This window comes from Frieseomelitta varia, unplaced genomic scaffold, assembly GCF_011392965.1.
Source record: "Frieseomelitta varia isolate USP_RPSP 00005682 unplaced genomic scaffold, Fvar_1.2 scaffold_976, whole genome shotgun sequence".
Lineage (NCBI taxonomy): Eukaryota > Metazoa > Arthropoda > Insecta > Hymenoptera > Apidae > Frieseomelitta > Frieseomelitta varia.
This window is the reverse complement of record NW_025110785.1, coordinates 1,094,895-1,115,079: the sequence shown is the minus strand read 5'-3', so window position 1 is coordinate 1,115,079 and position 20,185 is coordinate 1,094,895. Positions and strand designations below refer to the sequence as shown.

The 20,185-nt window shown below is 37.8% G+C and overlaps 2 protein-coding genes across 3 annotated transcripts; both read right to left on the bottom strand.

Annotated features, from left to right (window-relative positions):
- Positions 1 to 2,734, bottom strand: LOC122538214 (nudC domain-containing protein 1). The gene is made up of 4 exons (XM_043672095.1): positions 1,906 to 2,734; positions 755 to 1,733; positions 322 to 683; positions 1 to 229 (listed from the first exon to the last, which is right to left on the bottom strand). Exons 1-4 carry the CDS (start codon positions 2,018 to 2,020, stop codon positions 18 to 20), a joined length of 1,668 nt encoding a protein of 555 aa, XP_043528030.1. The 5' UTR covers positions 2,021 to 2,734; the 3' UTR covers positions 1 to 17.
- Positions 2,576 to 19,203, bottom strand: LOC122538213 (neurexin-4). 2 transcript variants are annotated; one of them, XM_043672092.1, is made up of 29 exons: positions 19,183 to 19,203; positions 18,280 to 18,611; positions 17,862 to 18,019; positions 17,620 to 17,723; positions 16,852 to 17,204; positions 16,356 to 16,524; positions 16,154 to 16,269; positions 15,474 to 15,580; positions 15,051 to 15,396; positions 14,332 to 14,609; positions 13,272 to 13,512; positions 12,942 to 13,172; positions 12,447 to 12,854; positions 11,557 to 11,760; positions 11,088 to 11,487; positions 10,692 to 10,939; positions 10,301 to 10,579; positions 10,005 to 10,204; positions 9,644 to 9,941; positions 9,088 to 9,238; positions 8,779 to 8,944; positions 7,547 to 7,703; positions 7,138 to 7,316; positions 6,419 to 6,848; positions 5,841 to 5,920; positions 5,080 to 5,250; positions 4,324 to 4,421; positions 3,491 to 3,545; positions 2,883 to 3,052 (listed from the first exon to the last, which is right to left on the bottom strand). In XM_043672092.1, the coding sequence occupies exons 1-28, from the start codon at positions 19,194 to 19,196 to the stop codon at positions 3,533 to 3,535; spliced, it is 5,931 nt and encodes a 1,976-aa protein (XP_043528027.1). In that variant the 5' UTR covers positions 19,197 to 19,203; the 3' UTR covers positions 2,883 to 3,052; positions 3,491 to 3,532. The 2 variants fall into 2 exon arrangements, with proteins under 2 accessions (XP_043528029.1, XP_043528027.1); XM_043672094.1 differs by lacking the exons at positions 4,324 to 4,421; positions 17,620 to 17,723; positions 17,862 to 18,019; positions 18,280 to 18,611; positions 19,183 to 19,203 and having other exon boundaries at positions 2,576 to 3,052; positions 16,356 to 16,457; positions 16,852 to 16,954.
- Between the last annotated feature and the right edge of the window lie 982 nt (positions 19,204 to 20,185).

Below are 20,185 nucleotides of genomic sequence, written 5' to 3'. Positions count from 1 at the left end.
TATTAAATGAATACAATTTATTTTGTAATTATATCATACATGTTTAACCGATAGAATTTGTTTTTAGTTAAAATTATTAGATATTTATTTGTAGCAGTTGCTCCCATAATGGGACAAGATTCCATGGCTAGATCTACAATCCATTGTTTTCCAATTTCAACATTTGATTCAGGTCTTTTATAAAGAAATATATATCTTGTGTGCTCAAGTATGGCTACATACGAACCATCTGAAACATGTAATGAATTGAAATATTGTAATAATTGTATGTAAATAATTGTATTTGTATTTATAGTTTAATTAAAATGAATAAATATTTACCTGAAGGGGAAAGACAAAACTTCTTGTTACTTTTACTTGCCTCAACATATCCAAATCCCGAAAAAGTGTAATGGTGCTTTATATTCCAATCAGAATCATTCACTTCACCAGCTATCCATAAACAGCCGTCGTTATCATGTCTTAAACATATTGCTTGTCCAGATTTTGTTTTATATGTATATAATACATGATTATTTACTCCAAGCATTGCTAAATGAGTATTTTCTTGTGTAATCAGGTCAATTCTTTGCAAAAGATTGTCTTTTCCTTCAAGATCACATTCTTCAAGTTGTTCAGCATTAAATCCCAAACAAGGTTGACCTTGTTTATTATCCATTTGGTTTGTACATAAATGCGCCAATCTAAACATGAAACAATAAGATACTAAAATATAAATAATGTAACATTTTTATTATTATTACAAGTAATGTACCTAGAGTGAATTTCAGCAGCCAAAGTTTCATTAGGTAAACGCTCTCCACCAGTGTCACCTTTAATTAATTCATTCCACATCAAACCACTTTCGTATTTGTATAATTCAAGTTTAAATGTATCTTGTTCATATTTCCACGTTGTTAAACTTTCATCTAGTTTGTGTTGGCATTGTCCTTTGATTAATACTTTACCATTCACTGTCACTGACAGTTCTAACGGTGTTACGTTTACTTTAACTTTATCATGATGTTGCTTATCAATAGTAAGCCAAACTGTTATTAAATCCTCATCTTGAGACCAACAATATTTTGGAATATTTAGTTCTCCAGTCTTTTCTGTATTTTTATTACTATTAGTAGATTGCTTTGTTTTTGGACGTTCAAACGTTATATAATCTTGACAAATGGAATGTAAATATTTCCCACATTTTTCTATATATACATATTCCACTGCACCATTTACATTTAAAGCTTCTTTATTAGTTAGTTCAAAGTACTCATCTTTACTTCCTACATTTTTCCAACTATATGTTAGCAACAAAAGTCTTGTAATTTTTTTTTCACTTGTACTTTTGATATCACACATCACGATCATGACAGTAGCTGCAGCATTCACATATTGTACATCTAATATAACTCCAGGTTCGGCATCATTTAATATAAAAGATTTGACATGTTCTTGAGTGTCTGTTATTAATAAGTTTAAACAGTTGTTGCCATCAGAGAGTACAACGATATCATTGCTAGTAAATCCGATTGAAGGATTGTACAAAAAATTCTGTAGCTTTTCACTTGAATCATGAATTACGTGTACTTGTTCTAAATGTTTATCGTTTTTAAAACGCCACACAACCCAATTTTTATCTATAAACCAAACTGACGTGTCGTATGGATTTTTGAATAAATGATTATGAAATGCAAACAATCGGGTTTCTAAAAGGGAATCCCGGTTTGTTGTCAGTTCTAATCTATATACGTCTGTAAATACAAACAATTATATCTTTAAACAACAATATATTTTATATATTTTATTGAACAAGAAACGACAGTTGTTTAATAATAATGATTGAATAATTGATTTAACAATAACAATTGCTAAATAACAAATGACAATTGAAATAACAATGTATATTTTTTAATTAATCCTTACCTGTTTTCAAATCTATCTCGGTCTCTATTGGAATTTCATCAGTACAAAACTGATATTTTTCAAATTTTAAGTTTATTAAATCCCTATCAGGACATAATTCAATAACTTTCGTCATTTTTTGTTTTGTTTTTTATCTCCGGTTAGAGCAATATTATTTAGAAACAAGAGATATAAATATCTTTTCAGAGTAAAATTTATAACCTTAACATGTTCTCTCTGTTCTGGTTATTTGGATACTTTGATTTACTTATTTATTATATCACTTAGTTTGTTTTACAATATTGACAATACATATGCATCAATTCCTTTTTATTTTAACTAAACTCTAATACAATATTATGAACATTGACAGATTCAGTCACTAGATGCTACAATCGATAATAATCGATATAGTTACAATATAGAAGTACAGTGAACGTTAACGTTAGTAGATTTGAAAGTACAGTAAAGTAAGGATGTGTCGCGTAAGTTTGAAGTGAAATTTCCGGAATATTAAATACACATTGACTTTATAAGTGTTTTACTTTGTTTTAATGATAGTGAATCGTGTATCTAATATTACGTGAAATAAAACGAAGCTACACTCTTCTCTGATACTGTAATATATACATATGTACGTAAGTACAAGGGGGATGTTTTGTAGAAAATGTTACGTGGAAGTAACAGAATGTATCAGAAATAACTTTTATTGTTTTTCTTTCTTCAATAGATTTTTTCAATCAACATATAGCATGAAAGAGCAGCGAGAATTTTACATTGCTAGCCTCAACCTACACTTACGTCCAAATGGTAATTACACATTTTCAAAATAAATTACAGATTCTTAGATCCGCAAGCGTAGAAACTATCGTAAAACGTTTAACAAAAATATTTATTATTTTGTATCATTGCATGTTTAAATTCCTTTATTTTACTATTCGAAGTCAGTTCGTTAGTGATGCGCGCGCATGTAACGAACATGGCGCGAAATTAAAATTCTCCTATACATTCGGGAAACATCAATCCAAAGACAATATTGATTCAACGGAATTTCTGTTTCTTGATTCGTATTTCGCAATGCCAAAATAGTTCAGTGGGCATCCGAATATTCTTCGATCATCCGGTAAATAGATTGGTTGCAGATTGAAAATGAAACGGCTTGCAGAACCTAAAAAGTTAGACGTAAAGGTATACAAAACAAGTAATATATTAGAAATGAATATTAAACTTGGAGATTGATCAAAGTTTATTCCAAAGTTTATATGGGAATAAGGGGAATAATTATACTTGTTTGTTTGTTTTAATTGCAATATTATATGAATATTAGAATATATTTATTCTTTTTTAAATCTCTAATTTATTTTTATCTTTAATATAATTATCTTTTTTTTATGATGACAGGCCAATTAGTTTGTAAATTTATTAAAAACAACTTGGATTTATTATATCTGTTTTTTAATATTTTTTTTACTTTTCTAAGACAATACTCAAGTTATAAAAATGTGCATTTTAATTATTATTCACGTACAGAATATAGAATCTAGGATGTCTCATTTATTAGATCATTTATTAATATATTTTTGCAAGTAGTTAAGATAATACTAACCTGGAGAGAAATCTTGGATTGTTACTCGCTGTCCAATACCATTTAGTGTGATTGCCTAAATAAGATGAAACTTGTTTTAAGTAATCATCTTAAACACATTAGACAGCTAAAATGTTATTTCGATTTCATTCCAAGTAGCGATGAAGAACTTAAGGTAGAATGAAAGTCACTATAGAGAGATTATGATTCAAATATTTCTTTTAATGCAACATGCATTCAAATGCGTTCTGTCGATTCTTTTTGGGTTATAGTTATGACTCATGCAATATTGATTGATGCAGCTTCATAATCAAACTTTCAGCGTACTTTTTTTTCTAATTAATTCGTAAATCTTCATATTATCTGTTAAAGATTGGCAAAAGCGTAGTTTCGTTCATGCAATTGAATGCTGTCTTCAAATATTTTCACTTTACTACAAGTAGATTTATTTTATTCTCTAGTCTTTTTTATTATACTTGTAACATTACTTTTTAGAAGAAAAGAGATTTAACTGATATATAAGTACTTATATTTGTATAATATTAGTCAAAGTTCTTTAGAATATTGCTTTTAGAAAAGTAATGCATGAAGAGTAGAGAGAAGAACTTTCCTCGCACGTGAGTCACGTAAAATCATGCAATAATATTCACATATAATCAGTAATTAAAAATACAACAAATAAAACGAGACAACGAATTATACTAATCAAAGTCATCTCGTGACCAATGCTTAACGTTATATCAGCTGTTGTCGTAAGTCGTGAACGCAAATTACATTTTGAATAGAATCAATGAAGCAAATGAACGATCACAGAAACAAACGAGATGCAACAAGCTTTACGATAGCGCCGATACCTCTCGACTTCGTACTGCGTTTTCGTGTCATCGTGTTCGGGATTGTTGTTTAATGAGTCAACACTCTCCTCAACATTTATCCTAGACGAATTTTCCGGCTGAAATTATCATATATTTTCGATTATGTTTGTTGCTTTCAATACGCTTGAATTTTACTTGATGTCTCTTACTCGTGTTTCATATGACATGATTCTTGAACTGGTTGTTAAGAAAGTGATACTTCTGTGTTTTGGGAGTTTTATGAATTTTCTGATGTATATATATATATATATATATATATTGATATTTAGTTCTATATGGGTTTATGAGAAGTGAGATGGCACAACGTTTTAATATTGATTTCCTTAAGGTTGTTTTATTCGTTGTTCGTATAACATAATCAATATTGCATATTTATATGTGTGTGTGTATATATGTATAAAAAAAGAATGAGAAGTATACATACAAAGCCGATAAAGATAAATAACAAATGTGTGATAATGGATCTGAACTGGTGTGTCACATCGCAGCCAAGTATTAATGAAATAATCCAACAAAACCTGAACATATTTACGATAAAATCGAATCTGTCCTTGAACCGCTAATTTTTCTTTACTTGGATCGATTTACTTATAATCGATTTAACAGTTTAACCCACCGAGGATTAATTAAGAGTCTGAGATCTTTAAAAATATAGCTTCTTTCGATATCAGGTCTTCGTATTTCAAGAACAGAGTCCTATCTATTCAAGGAATAACTTCTCCATGTTTTTCTTACCGACTCGACAAAATCATTATCGTCAGTACGTTCTGCTTTCGTCTGGTATCTTTCTTCTTCGTCTGGATTTTGTTCTTTGGGATCGTCATCTTCTTCTTCCTCGTCTTCCTCACCTGCCTCCTCTTCCTCGCATTCTTCCAGTTCCGGTTCTTCCTGCAGATCCTCCATTGACTGCAAATCAACGATACGGTGCATTGAATCTATACTTAAACGCTTTTCATTGAATCGTTAAATTTTTTCTACATTTTTTTCTTTTATTATTTTAGTTTCTTAAAATATCGTACAAGATAATACGTGTCTTTGAAATATTTTAATAACAAATGCTCAATTGGAATACGTAAAATCTCTAATTTTCTAATTTAAGAAAACAATTAAAAGTTAAGAAGGCTTTACGTAATTACATAATACGTAAATAACGTTGATTTATCGACAAAGAAATATTAATTCTCGAAATGATCCTTCTCTACAACAACATTTTTCACGTTGTCGGAGTCAGGTATATAATATTGAAAAGAAAGAAAGTATGTTTTGAAATATTTCAAAGCGAGCCTGCAAAGTAGATATAAAAACCATTACTATTTAAGTGTTTACTATTATAAGATTATTACTAATATTTAAGCGTGTCAATCGTCAAATAATGCTTAATTTCATTGAAAGAGAAATTTCTTTGAAACTCGAAACACTATCGAAAAAATCCACTTGGCAAACTGCTAAGAACTTAACGTAACGTAATTTTTATAAAAAAAAGAAAAAATCTTTACGAATGGATTCGGTTTCGGAGGTTTAGTGATGATGCCTGTATTTACCCCTAGGAGCTCCTTCTTCTCTGGTTCTTCATCTGCTGTAACATAGAATTTGAGGTTAACTTTACATTTTTTTTTTCTTACAAATTTAAAATCTTTTTCATTATATCAGTAACAGTGAACACGACAGGATATTACAGGCTATTGGTCGTAATCAATCAGATTATTGGTAATAACGCAAACAAGAAATAGATTATTTGGAAATTCCAAACAGCCAAAATAAAATCATAAATCTTGCTTCTATAACAATTTCCGCAATTAAGGTGTTCTGCGAGTAGCAGAAGTTTCAAGGTACAACCCTGATAAAAATAAAAATTTTCAAGGTGCAACCCTAATAAAATTGCCAGATACAAAATTTCTCCACTCGAGCATTTGTTTACCTACCCCCTGCTACTCGTCTTCGTCCCCTTCAAGGGTGGTCTAGAATTAAGCCTAGGCTACCACCTCTCCATACGTTTATTCTTTTAATGATTAAAGCATCCATTGTCAACGTTTAAAGTGTATAGAAAGTCCGTGTGTATAAATTTCAAACCTACCCTTAATATGAACCTTTTTATCATTAATTAAGTCCTTCGACTCCGCGTTGGCCAGCGGTTTATACTCTTTGCCCGGTGGCTTCACGTGCGTGCCATTCGGTCTTTTCTCGTCTTCGGTCACGTTCTTGAAGCCGACCGTTTTCACGCCGCCCGCCAATGGGTCCGTGTACTGTTGAGATTGCCATCTCTGGGACCCGGGAGATGGAACCGCGGGCGAGCCAGCTACCGCGGCTGCGCGTCTCCGGCGTCGATCTTTCCTCGCGCTTCGCCATACCTCGTAGATGCAGCCGATCACCGCGGTCACGAACACGCAACACAACGCGATAAAGATGTAAGTACCAGCACCCTGTTCCTCCTGGGTCGCGTCCGAATACTGCGATTTATACCGTATCCTCTCCGGCGGATCCTCCACCCAAGTCTTGTCGCGACCCTTTCACAGAAAGTTTTCGTTTCTTTCACACTTTTTAGAACTTCTAGAACTTCTAACTGTAAGTAAAAATCTAGGATTTCCAATTCATCGCCTTACGTCGTTTTTGTTTTTTTAAACTTTTCTTTCTCACGTATTATTACTCATTAATTCGTGGAGATTTTAATTCTTCGTGCAACATTCTTTAAATTCGAACACTGCAAAGCAATGAAGACTCGTACGTTGCAAGGTATTGCTTTATTGGATATTGTAGCAGGGTTTACAGTGAATAATTAGGTGAGTAATTTCTTACCACGCTATCGTTTCTAGGTGGATCAAGGCCACGTGGTTGTTCGTGAAAGACCGCGCACTGGGCGCTCCTGACGCCGGCAGGTATCGTCGCCCTCACAGTTTCGCTGCCCTGTTTCGTAAATAGCATATATTCCTCGAGTGGCTTCATGCCAGGTCCCCCGTTGATTGATACCACGACGTCTACAAGAAGAGGGTATCCGTCATTTCGTAATCGCAATGTGGCTGACGATCGTTTTGTCTAACATAAGAAAGATAGTATTCTGTTAGAAACCACGGTTGCTCGATCCTCTAATTGTAAGCGTCGACGAATAACGTGACGACTTTCGACAGTCTACTTTTTCGTTTTTTTCTCTTTTTTCTTTTTTTTTTTTTTTTTTTTCAAAGCGGGTTGATTTAACGTGGCAACTCACTGCTCAGACAGCCGGTGTATCCTTTGTACGCGCTGAATCGCGAGTCTGTCGTGTTCAGCCCGCCTAGTTGAATCTCTGTCACGCCTGGACTATCGTCCTCGTCGTCTCCCAGATTCAACACCGGAATTGGCAATAGTTGCACTGGCTCGCGGTCGATCTACAACGGGGAAACGAATTGTCAATCGTTTTTGGAGATGGATTGCTACTCTAAAGTCGAATCTCGTAAATCTCGCAAGTTCTACGCCTGTTCGACATCAGATACGCTGCAAAGCGTTTCAGTTTGTGTCGTATAGTTGGTTTGCCAGGTGAACGAAAAACAAAAAGAGAAAAAAAATCGTTCAATTGTTCGATCGCAAAAGTTATATTTGATCAAATGAAAAGTAAAATTTATCTGACTGAAAACGGGAGAGGAGGTTCTAGGAACTCTAGATCTCTTTCTTAAATAAATTACTGATAATAGAAAAGTTTGTCAGAGAGAAAGTTTAGCAATATGTACACGATTTGAAATATTGTTTGGAAAATAATACTCGATCACAAATTTTGTATAATGTTTGTATATCATTAGAGATATACAAATAGTAACATACAGTCACTGCAAGTATCGCAGTAGTAATATTACATACACATGGTGGTACATAGTTTAGTTTAGTTTTGTTTTTCTCAATAGTAAAATATCTGTTTAATTATTTATTCGCGTTTGCACTCTGCTTTGCACGTCCAGCGAGAAAGAATGAATTTTTTTGTACAAACAAAAATCAAGATTCCAATTTATCCATAATTTGTGTTTTCATAAATGAATATTCAAGAACATGTATTAACATTTACTTGGAAAGACCATAAAAAAATTATTAGAAAATACGACTTTTTAAAGTCTTTATTGCTTAAACAAATGGTTTTCTTCGCAAAATGGTATACACCATTGGAAAACACTAATTTCATCAACACAAACACTGTATTTTCAGTAATTTCCGAGATATTTGACAAAATATGTCCTGAACCCTTAAATTTGACATCGACGATCGAAAAAAAAAATATGTCAAATGTCAAATATTTTTTCAAACACTTATGCCAACTTTCCTCAAAATTCCTTCTGTGATTGATATTTCGGTATGTTCCTTCGTAAAGCAGATTACCTCGTGCAATTCGAATAGATTTTCTTCGAATGAAGAATCTTTGCGACTTGTTACAAGACTGGAGAGGTACAAGGTCAATAAATAATACTGTCAACGTACCAACAGCAAGGCTGTATTGTTATCTCGATCATAGTAGACACTGTGTCGCGCTCCATTTAAGAAGTTTCTGTCGTTCAGGCGCACTCCATACGCGGAGCCTTCCCTGTCCTCTTCGAAAATCAGCTGGCCCTCCGACGTCAAAGCAACCAGGAGGTAGTAGCTTCTTCTGGAAAGAAAGAAAAATTCGTCGAAAGACATACAGGATTCAAGAACCTGTTTTTCGGAAAATTGTCGCCGGGAAACGTTTTCGATATCGATGGAATGAATTAATTAGAATCAATTGAAAAGGTGAGCGAACTTGAGGCTTACTTATTCTCCGTTTGTAAGAGAAGAAGAGCCGTGGTGCGTTGTCGAAGTTCATTGGTCGAGAACGCCAGTTGAACCTTGACTTGGTTCACTTCGCCAACCAGATCGAACTCGCGTTGAAGAACACTCTCGCCGCTGAAGTCCGCTCCTTTCTCTAACAGAAAACGCGAATTTCGTGCATCCTGGCATGGAAATTATTTCGTTGCTCTTTAATATCTAATATTTATATAATCTGTGTTCAAAGTTTACGACTCGTTGTTCAAGTTTACTTTCCACGACTGATTTGATCGAGTACGATCGCGTAAAACTGGATGACATCATCTTTTTATTGGTCTAATTTATTTTTCAATTGGTCAACACACTGTATCGTTATAGTGTCGAAGGAAGGTTACATGAAAACGTAAGAGCGTCTAGCATTTAGCTAAAACAAACAGAGAGCTTACTGAAATGAAAGGCAAACTTCTAACTTTGAAGAATAAGTTATCGTTGACTGCCGTTACATTTTCTTTTATTAAAAATTTGCCGAAATATTCGACGGTTGGGATAGGAAATTTCCTACCATCGGCGCAATGCTCCCCGAAATAGGAGGTCAGCTCGCAGTTGCAGGAAGACTCCTGCCTCCCGAAATCTTCCGTGCAAATGCCCAGGTTCTTACAAGGCACAGCGTCGCATTTCATTTGACAGTTGGGCAGCACCCCCTTGCTTCCTTCGTGGTTGGCCTCGTTCGCGAGGTTTGGCAAATCGACCAGATACTCGCCGATCATCAGCCCGCGAAGACAACCGACGTAGCCCTTGATTTGCATGTCCTCCTTGCCGACCCTCAGCAGGTCGTCCGTGTCGAAGCCCCCTAGATTCACCTATGTAAGATTGCTGATCATTGCGTACGTTCGATCCCAACCTCAAAGCCCGAAATCACTCACCTGGAAGTAGCTGGTGGGCGGTGCCGGTGGTCTCTGAGGCGCCAGCACTTCCTTCTCCGGGTTTGTCCAAGGTTTGTTCGAATACGTGTCTAATAGGATCGGTGTGGCGTTCAGGGTGGAGTTGTACTCGTTCACGTGAAGCGTCGTCGACCTCTCGTTTCGAATAATCGCGATTTGAATCGAGATTCCTGTATTCACACCTGATGGAATGGAATTCAAACACGGATGATATATGTAAAATATTTCCATGGAATAACATTACGTTTTGATCACGTAAAACGATCACTTCTAATTACCCGGGTACTCTACGGTGATGTTCTTAATCTCGTTACCAGCGTTGAATAAATACACGATACTAGTGCCGTTCGAAATGTAGAGATGAGCGAAATTGTTCAAATGGTCGTTCGCGTACAATATCAGCGAATGAGTGTCGTATGTCCTCAGATTGATCAGAATGTTTTGCAACATTATGCTCTTCAATAGCAGTTTCTCCTCGTCCTCCTCGTCCGTGCCGAAGTAGTTCTTCTTGAGGAACGCGCCTTGGGACGTGAACGTCAACGCCTTGTTGTTTATGTCTGGACGATTCAATCGAGAAATAGGAAGAACGTCAAGGTGAATCGGAATGGCGAAACGAATTGGTTAGGAGACGCGATTGACGTGATTCGAAAGTGGGTGCAGAAAGCTTACTCCTCTCGCAATAGGTGCCAAGGTGAGCCCATCTGTTCTCGCAGACGCACTCGAAGTTGCTCCACAGTTCTACGCACCTGGCGCCGTTCTGGCACTTGTTCGGTTGACAGGAGGGCTTGCAGTCTTTTATGATCTCGGACAAGTGGACCGACATGTAGCTGTGGATGTCCAAGATCTCCCCGTTCACGACCAAACCGCGGAAACAGCCGATCAGTCCTTGACGAACCGAGGAGGTCCTCAAGTGCTCTCTGAGAGAATCGTTTCCACTTTTTCTTTTTATTTTGAACTTTTCTTTTTCACATATATCGATAAATCGGAAATGAAAGGATCTCTTCTGGTGTTTCTGTGACGAAAAAGAAAAAAAGAAAAGAAGAAGAAAAAAGAAAAAATGCTCACGCAGTAGCTCCGCCGATGAACATGGAACCTTCGAAGGGACCAAACTCCTCCTCAGGCAGCAGATTGACCATTTGATAGTCGGTGTTGATCATAAATCTGACGTGATAATCGTTGTAATCGATCCATATCTTCTGCCATTCGCCGTTGTTCAATTTCCTCCGGCTGTTCACCTCCAACTCCCTTATCGTGCCAGTGTTCAGTGTGAAGTTGAACGTCAATCGGTACTCTGAAGTCAGAGCGACCATGAACGACGGATAATTGCTCCTGATCGGTGGTTGGTACAGAAGGATGGCTTTCTCTCCGGTTGTCCGGAAACTGAACGCTATATCGCCTTTCCTCCAGCCTGGCACCTCGATGTACGACTGCGAGGTCGTGAAAGTGACGACGTATTTCTGCGTATCTGAAAATATAACCAACGTGAGGAAACCGGAAACTAAACAGAACCGGCGTAACGCAAGTGGTCACTGACTCGTTTCGACGCATTCCAACGGTCCCAAGGTGATTCGTCCCTGTGCGTCCTCTTCGAGGTCTCTTTGCTGCAAAAACACCATTCCGGTGATACCCAAGGAGTCTGGTGTTTCGTAGTATCCTTCGTCGGACAGCCATTTCCCGGCGTTCCCGCCGGAGACGTCGCAGTTACAGCTTAGATTCGGGTCGACGCATGTCCTGTTCACTAAACGTATAGTACGTAGCATCAAAACGTTCAGTATTGATATTAATATTAACGTTATATTATAATTATATTAATATTAATATCAATGCTGAAGTAAATAATAATTATATTAATTATAATATAATATAATATAATGTAATACAATATAATATAATATAATACAATATAATATAATATAATATAATATAATATAATATAATATAATATAATATAATATTATAATATTATAATATTATTAATATTGTAATATATAATATTTATCATTAATATGTTATCATAATGATATTAATATGATATATTTATTACAATACTATGACATGATATGATATTATAATGATACACAGAGTGTCATTTTAATCTATAAATGTAATTATCTCCGAAACTATTCTTCATTTAAATAATGTCTCAAATGCACTGCTTTTTTTGTTTTAACAAGGCACTTGGTTCGTCTCTAGATAAACGGATAGTTGCAAGAGATATGTATGAAGCTATTTTTTAAAGCATAATTATCAGAGACAAACTAACACAACTGTTCCAAATTATTGCTCTCTTAAAACAAACAAACAAACAAAAAAATGCATTTGAGACATTTTTTCAAGTGACGAACAGTTTCGGAGATAATTGCATTTATAAATTGTAAAAATGCACTACGTTTTAGTCTACTCTATATAAGTTGCGATACTCACTTCCACAAGGGCAGGATCCTCTATTCACGTTTCCAATGTAATCCACGGTGGTCCCTTTCGAGCTGAGGAACCACGTGGCACTGTGCAATTCTAACGGCGCCTTGTAGCAGTCGTACTTGACGTACTGGCTGCAGTACAACGAGTGCGATATCAATTCCTGCAGCATCTCCGCGGTGAACTCTCTGTACTTGATGTTCAAAGAGAAGTCGGTCTCCGCGATCGATCGGACGTCGATCTGCGATGGTAGATTGTGCTCGACGATGGTCTTTGTCGAATCTTCAATGGACTGGAACTCGCATTTCACGAGAGCCGGCGGAAATCTGCCGTTTCCGTCGATGTCGATCTTGTAAACGTCGTCCTGGGTGTATCCCAACAATGCCAATTCTTCGCAGGTTTTTCTATACTGAGCTGAAGTGATTTTTATACATATATATATATATATATGTCACGAGTGATTGATTCTTTTTCATCGAGTTACGCTAAATTAACACTCACTAAAGTGACAATTTTTCCCCATGTAACCGGTGTCGGTACAGTCGCAGGTAATCCTGTCCTCTTTCACCGAACATTTCCCCCCGTGCTCGCAAGTGTTCGGCCTGGTACAAGGATCGACGAATTGGCAATTATCCAAGGCTACCTCGCCGATCACTCTCTCGGTGTTGATCACGTATCTAGGCTCTATTCTCTCGTCGTTCACCCGTATTTCACGCATGCACCCGACCAAACCTGATGCAAAATGCAACACGCTGTCGTCTGGTATTCTGGTTACGTAGAGTTTTTATTTTTCAAAAAGAGAGAGAGAGAGAGAGAGAGAGAGAAATATACCCGCGTTGCTCCTTCCACTTCCGATGATAACTTTGTCGCCCAGCTCGAACGTCATGGAGAAAAGCTTGCTCTGTTTGTTCCGATAATCCACCAGAACGCTGAGCTCTCCTTTCGTGTAATTCAATTCGACCGCGTGCCAAGATGTATTGTAAGGTGGGAATTTCACGCCGGTCGACACTGTGATGTTCTCCGTTAACACCGGGATCAGTTGAAAGCGAATTTCATCGTTCACCAGTCGGAGCTGAGCCGTTTACAAATTTACATGTTGCAACAGAGAATTGTTGTCGGAAGAGTATTATTCGAAATTTCTGAGATTTCTCGACGCATGCCTCTGTCACGAAGCTTTCGAAAATTAATATGAGAAAGCCATTCCCTATTTTCTATTACTTGGAAAATTAACTTATTTTGATACTGTAGAATTAATTATTAAAAATTAAATTAAAAGAGCATCATTCGTAACTTTCGAAAATTAATATGAGAGAGTCATTCCCTATTTTCTATTACTTGGGAAATTAATTTATTTTGATGGTGTAGAACTTAATATTAAAAATTAAATTAAAAGAGTATTATTCGTAATTTCTGAGATTTCTCGACTCATCTGTCACGAAGCTTTCGAAAATTAATATGAGAAAGCCATTCCCTATTTTCTATTACTTGGGAAATTAACTTATTTTGATACTGTAGAATTAATTATTAAAAATTAAATTAAAAGAGCATCATTCGTAATTTCTGAGATTTCTCGACTCATCTGTCACGAAACTTTCGAAAATTAATATGAGAGAGTCATTTCCTATTTTCTATTACTTGGGAAATTAATTTATTTTGATAATATAGAACTTAATTGTTAAAAGTTAAATTTAAAAAAGTATCATTCGAAAATTTCTATGATTTCTCGATTTATCTGTTGCAAAGCTTTATAAGAAAATCATTTCCCATTTTCTATCACTTGGGGAATCAATTATTTATTTCGTTGGTGGTATATGTAGAACTACGTTTGACGAATGTACGAATTTGTTTGTTTCTTTGATCGTCTTTCGAATAAGATTTTTCCTCGACGTACCTCCCAGTATCCAAGGCTACGGTTACTTTTCACGTCCCCTGACGCGACCACGGCCACGGGCTTCGAACTTTTGAAGTCGAAGTTCAATTTAAGAGAGTCGGTGCGTGCTATCGGCCACCAAATGTGGCTGTCCGCGAACGGATACGTTATTGGAATCACATCGACGTCCGCCTCGTAGTATTCCGGCTCCAACACGCCGATATAATGCACCATGGGATTGGAACGTTTCAACTCATAAATAATGGACTTGTCGTTGAAGAAAACGTATTTCAGCGAACCTGGAATACCGATCCAATAGATTTCCATTCGATCTTTAACCCACCACCAGTTTTGCCGGTACGACGTAAATGGGGCGCCAACTTAAGTATTTATAAAATACATATATACTAAGTATTTTAGTATTTTAGCATTTTAAATATAGTATGTTAAATATTTAGTATATAATACTTATGCATATTAAATATTTTATATTAAATATTAAATATTTTATATTTAATATTAAATATTGAATATGTATATTAAATATTAAATATTGAATATGTATATTAATTTATTAAATATTTACTATATAATACTTTATTAAGTATTTACATACTAAGTATTTTATAAATACTTAGTAAAATATTATATGCTAAATATTTGTATATATAAAGTAGTAAAATACTAAAATACTAAATACTAAATACTTAAGTGAAATATTCAAATGCTATTCTTTGTACCTGCGAAATTGTTGTGCGAGAGGAGGCCCTTCTTCTTGTGCAGTTCGGGACCACCGCCGATGTAGATTTCAGGATCGATGATCATATTGTAGTTCTCCCCGGGAATTTCGAGTACTTTGATCTCATCGTCCAAACTGACGAAGACCAGCGACCCGTTGTGAAATATCGTCAGGTTGTTCCAATGGTTCGATGTGATGTAGTCGCCTAGGACCGTCGCGATCTTCGAATTGTGCCCAAAGTCCAGTTCAACGTGAACCGATCCGTTCACTATGGAGGCCGCCACGTAATGCGGTGTCCCGTCGATTTCACCAGACGCGTAAAACAAAGCTGAATCGTCCCATTTCGTCTTTTTTCGACAAAGTAAATGGTGAATAAATAACTGTGAAAAGTTTCTCGACGAAGAGAATATAATGAACATAGTACCTTAAACGCGAGGCTTATCCTATTGACGGACGAGTGAACTCTGTCCTTCCAGTCGTAAACGCGAAAGGAGACGTACGAAGAACCTCTTAACGTTAAGATCGTGGCCGCTGAAACATGTCGTTCCTTTTTTATACAAAATGTCCTAATAAGTTCAAGTATGTAAAAATTTAGGTGTTGACTGAATTTACTTTTCCTTTTTTATTTAAAGCAGTGGGTTCCCAAACTTTTTATTCAAAGAATGAATCTTAGACGTGCCTAAAAGTCATTGAGCTTGGTCATGAAAGAAAAAAATAAAAAAAAAAAGAAAATAAAAGAACGAAAGGACAGTAAAGGACTTGAAATTGTTAAAAAAAAATAATAAAATGAAGTGATATGATAAACAGCAAATAAAGTTTACACACAGATATGAAATAATTTTAATGGAAGTTTTTTTTTTTTGTAATTCGATCATCTAAATTATTATGAAATGAAACAATATGGTACCTAAGAAATTCAAAATATAAATTTGAGCTCATCTCAAGATGAAATGTAGGAAAGTCACTGTTAAAAATTGCCCCCACGGGGTTGGGAACCATGGAGATAAAATTTTGTCGCAATTCTCGTTGAATTGCGAAATATAAGTATAGAGAGTCACGAAACGCGTGCAACGAAAGAAAACAATAAATTTCCTTTTCACGTACTGTACACGTCGCATCGCTCTCCTTCGTACTTCGTTCCAAAGCAGTCGCAAGTCAAACTATTATAGTGATTCACGCACTGGCTCGAGATGAAACAGAGATTCTCTCGCGTTCTGCATCTGAAATACAGATTGTCGAGCAGATTCATCGAAACGATCGTCAAAGAGAAATTTATGTATCCGTATGTATCTTGCGAGTCACTTACTTGTCGATGCAGCCCTCTTTCACGTTCTCGTGCTTCGTGGCGATCAGAGGCTGAATGGGCAACAAATCGCTGGCCGATTTGCCCGAGCTGAGAACCATATCCCTTATGCAGCCAACAAACGATTCTATTATGTACTTCACGCCGTGCAATCTCTCCTCGGAACTTAACCCTAACGAAAATCGTGCAATTCGTGAGAAAACTAAAAAAAATTCGATTAGAGTCACGGTTTCTTTTTCTTTCCTCCCCCTTCTCTCCACAATTTGTTCATATTCGCGGACAATAAAAGATAAGAAAGGTTACAAATTGATCGCTACTTTTGTAAAAAAGAAAAAGAAAAAAGAAAGACACTGTGAAATTTCGCAAAAATGTCGTTTTCCGACACTCTACGATACGCGACACTGGGTATTATCTCTCGATTGGACTTTCAGTTACTTAAATTCCTGTTGGGAAATTTTTACGACCGAAAGTTTCGCAAGTGATAAGGAAGGTTTACTACCTCCGATAAGGACGACAGAGGCGAGTTCCTCGGACACCCCGTAATTGACCACGTGTTCTAAAACTTCGAGCGTGGTCTCCTCCTGTTTATCGTCCACTCTGGCGATCAATTTCGCTCCGTGAACGTCGATTCTCACGAGAACGCTGTGCCATTCGTCCCTGTTCAGACCTTCGCCGACGGTCAGGCTGGTCGACCGCTTCCCGAACACGTGCACCACTTTCAGCTGTCCTTTCTCCACGATCACGTACAGGGCGTAAGGGTCCAGGCTCTCTGGCCGATCCTTCACGCTGTGGTACACCAGCAGACCGTGGGGCAATTTCGTCCGAAATTTAAAGGATATCTCGCGGCACAGCCTGCAAATTACAGTTTGCAAAAATTGTAGTTTGCGCAATCTGCAAATTATACATGACAGTTTGCAAAAGTGGGTGAAGACTCTCTTGCTCGTGTCAATCCTGTTGCTTTTGGGGATAAAAGTGACTCGACGCCGGAACTAACAAAATGGCCAGTTTAGAATTTTTATTAGAAATTTTTTTTTAATAAATAAAAGCTTGTGTGCCCCACTGTTGTGTATAATAGATGTTTTTCTATTTCTCTGATGGAGCATTCAAGCTTTGATCGTTCCAGTGTTCAGATTTCAAATGACCTGTCACGACCTTCTTCGAGCATTTTGTCTTACATTGATAAAACAACGAGTCAAATGATCTTTCGACATCAAGAACATGATTCACACGTGCGATTCTTTGAAGCACTTTGGTTGCGATCACTCACCGTAGTTGGAAGGGCTTTATACCGCTGCCGTCGAGCTGAATGAACGTGTTACTTTGCGCGAACATGAAAGTCTTTTCGTAGCCAGATTCCATGAAAGTTAGTTCCTGTCGAATAATTCTAAATATTATATATTTCTCTCACCGAAGATATTTCTATCACAAGTCTCTCTTTTCTTTTTTCTGTTCCAATTGTGACTGCGCTCAATCTCAATATTATTTAGCTTTTTAACATCGTCAGTTTACCTTTCCTCTTTTGTACTTTGGTACGGGCGGTTTCGTTGGTTCTGGCGGTGCGAACGTTGGCCGCGGAGTTATGGCGGTGGTAGAAGGCAGTGTGCTCGTGGTCGCAGTGCTCGTTACAAACACGCTTCCCTTTGTGACCAAATAAGGCGGCAGTGTGTCTGAGAAATCGCACAGTCTAATCACAATCGGCAGATACATCAAAATTCTATCGAAATGATCTTACTAGAGGAAGTCTTTAGTTTCGATTCTCTCTCATTTTTATGCCGACATCCGAATCTTTTAGAAGATTCAAATTTCATCGATTCTACTATGAATTTCTACAAATTCGAATAACAACAACAATAATAATACTTCTACGAATTTCTACAAATAATCGAATAATAATAATAGTAAAATCGGAGATGAAAGGATTTCTTACGTTCAGGACCACCCACGCAATAGTGAAGACACTCGGCCTCCGAATTGAAGCGGTTCTCGTTGCCCAAGCAGCCGCCGTAAGGAAAAGTCCTGCATTTCCCCTCAGTCTTGACGAACGTCCACTTGTGAACGTGCTGCTTGCACGGTCCTGGTTCGGTTTTCACGAGGCATCTGTCAGGGAACGTTCTCTTCGTCGTGGTGAACGTGTCCATTTCGTTGGACAGATCGACCTCCGACGAGTCGGTTAAATTCGCCGAGACGATCGCGTGAACATTTGCCCAAACGAGGATCCTGAAGATCCATCTTTTGTGGCCTGTCATCGTTGTCTCCTTGCTGAAAAAGAAAACAAAGTCAACGAAACGTTCCTCGCGTTGAGTTTTCCTAAGAGAATGCTAGATCGTTCTCATCGTATCTAACAGCGAAGGAAATTTCGAAAAGATGAACGAAGTGTCGGAGGATGATCATTGGCACGTTATTTTTCATTGATCGTTAATAGCTTGATAGCTATTGGAGAAATAACAATGTTATTAAGCAGAAGAGCAGAGTGTCAAGTTCAGTGGAGAACGATTTATGGAGAATTTAGAATTTCTTGCGAAGGCAATCTTCTACAAATTCTACAAATCTTCTATCAATTCGATTCGAATTATTTTGATTGATTGATTAATTGGAAAATGCCAAAGAATCGGAGGTCAATTCCAGATGTCCGATTCGCTTCTTCGCATTTTCGAGCAGATCCGTCGGATGTCGCACGTGTTGGAAAGTAACGTGAAATCCTCGCAGCGATACCAACGTCATCACAACTCGGACTGCTGCTCGACACCTGACGACACTCCGTCACCGCGACAACTCAACTTTTCATTCGCGCACTCGAGTCAGACTCTCCTCTCCTCTTCGATGTTCACACCTCACCGTGCACATTCCTTGCAAACTACTTCTCTCACGGCAGTCCTCGAAGAATTACGAGAAAAAAAAAAAAAAAGAGAACATGCCGTGATCACCCGCGTAAAAGTAAAAGTAAATCCTCCGATCTCGTCCTGCACAGTTTCACAGTTTCGACTTTCGTCGCTCGGTGAAAGAAAAAGAAGAAGAAGAAGAAGAAGAAGATGACGACGAAAGCGCGAGTTACAAAGAGGGAACAGAAGGGGAGGGAGAGAAAAAGGGGAAACGAGGTGAAAGAATCGGCTCGGCCGAAAGAGGCTGGCGGTCGGATCTCACGTGCCAGGCCGGTCTGTGACAGCTTTTCTGCGTCCAAACATTGAGGACGCACGAATCTGCGTACCTTGATGTGCCGTGGTCCAAACGAGATCGCGACTAGCCAGAGGACAGGATGTGACGTCAGAAGGCCCCCGGCAAGCACGACGGCGGCTGCGAGTCAATTGTCTTCTTTCGCACTGACACACCGACAGTCTGATCTCACACGAACGACACGCCGTGTGCACACGCCGCCGTCATCGTACTATCACGGCCCGGCCACGATAAGCGTCTCCTCCTCCTCCTCCTCGTCCTCCTCGTCTTCCTCCTCCTCCTCCTCCTCCTCCTCCACCTCCTCTTCTTCTTCGTTCGAGCGCGCGATACTCTGCCTTCGCCACCTTCCCGACGACAAGACGCCCTTACCGCGTCACCTTCTTCGTCGGCATCGCGAACCAACGATCGCCCCACAAGGTGATTCCGGTCGCTTCGAACAACCCATTTTTCCAAGCTTTTTCAATCGATTAACGACGACAACGTTGGACTGGCCAACGGGGACTGGGATAATACGTATGCACATGCGAGCGAGTACGCGTTGGGTGTAGTTTCAGTCGTGAGCACTCGAACGTTGGTGTTTATTTGTATTTGTATATCGGCGGATGCGTGTACATACACACGTTGACGTTGGTTTCGGGCCGGGTTGGTCGTGACGCGAGTTC

Bases quoted from the DNA above. Each gene is read 5' to 3' on its own strand.
- LOC122538214 (XM_043672095.1), bottom strand. From the start codon at position 2,020: ATGACGAAAGTTATTGAATTATGTCCTGATAGGGATTTAATAAACTTA. The intron at 684-754 runs GTACATTACTTG...TTTCATGTTTAG, and splicing joins GCTGCTGAAATTCACTCTAG to ATTGGCGCATTTATGTACAA. The intron at 230-321 runs GTAAATATTTAT...TACATGTTTCAG, and splicing joins GTTTTGTCTTTCCCCTTCAG to ATGGTTCGTATGTAGCCATA.
- LOC122538213 (XM_043672092.1), bottom strand. The intron at 10,580-10,691 runs GTAAGCTTTCTG...TGAATCGTCCAG, and splicing joins TGGCACCTATTGCGAGAGGA to ACATAAACAACAAGGCGTTG. The intron at 9,942-10,004 runs GTGAGTGATTTC...AATCTTACATAG, and splicing joins CGCCCACCAGCTACTTCCAG to GTGAATCTAGGGGGCTTCGA.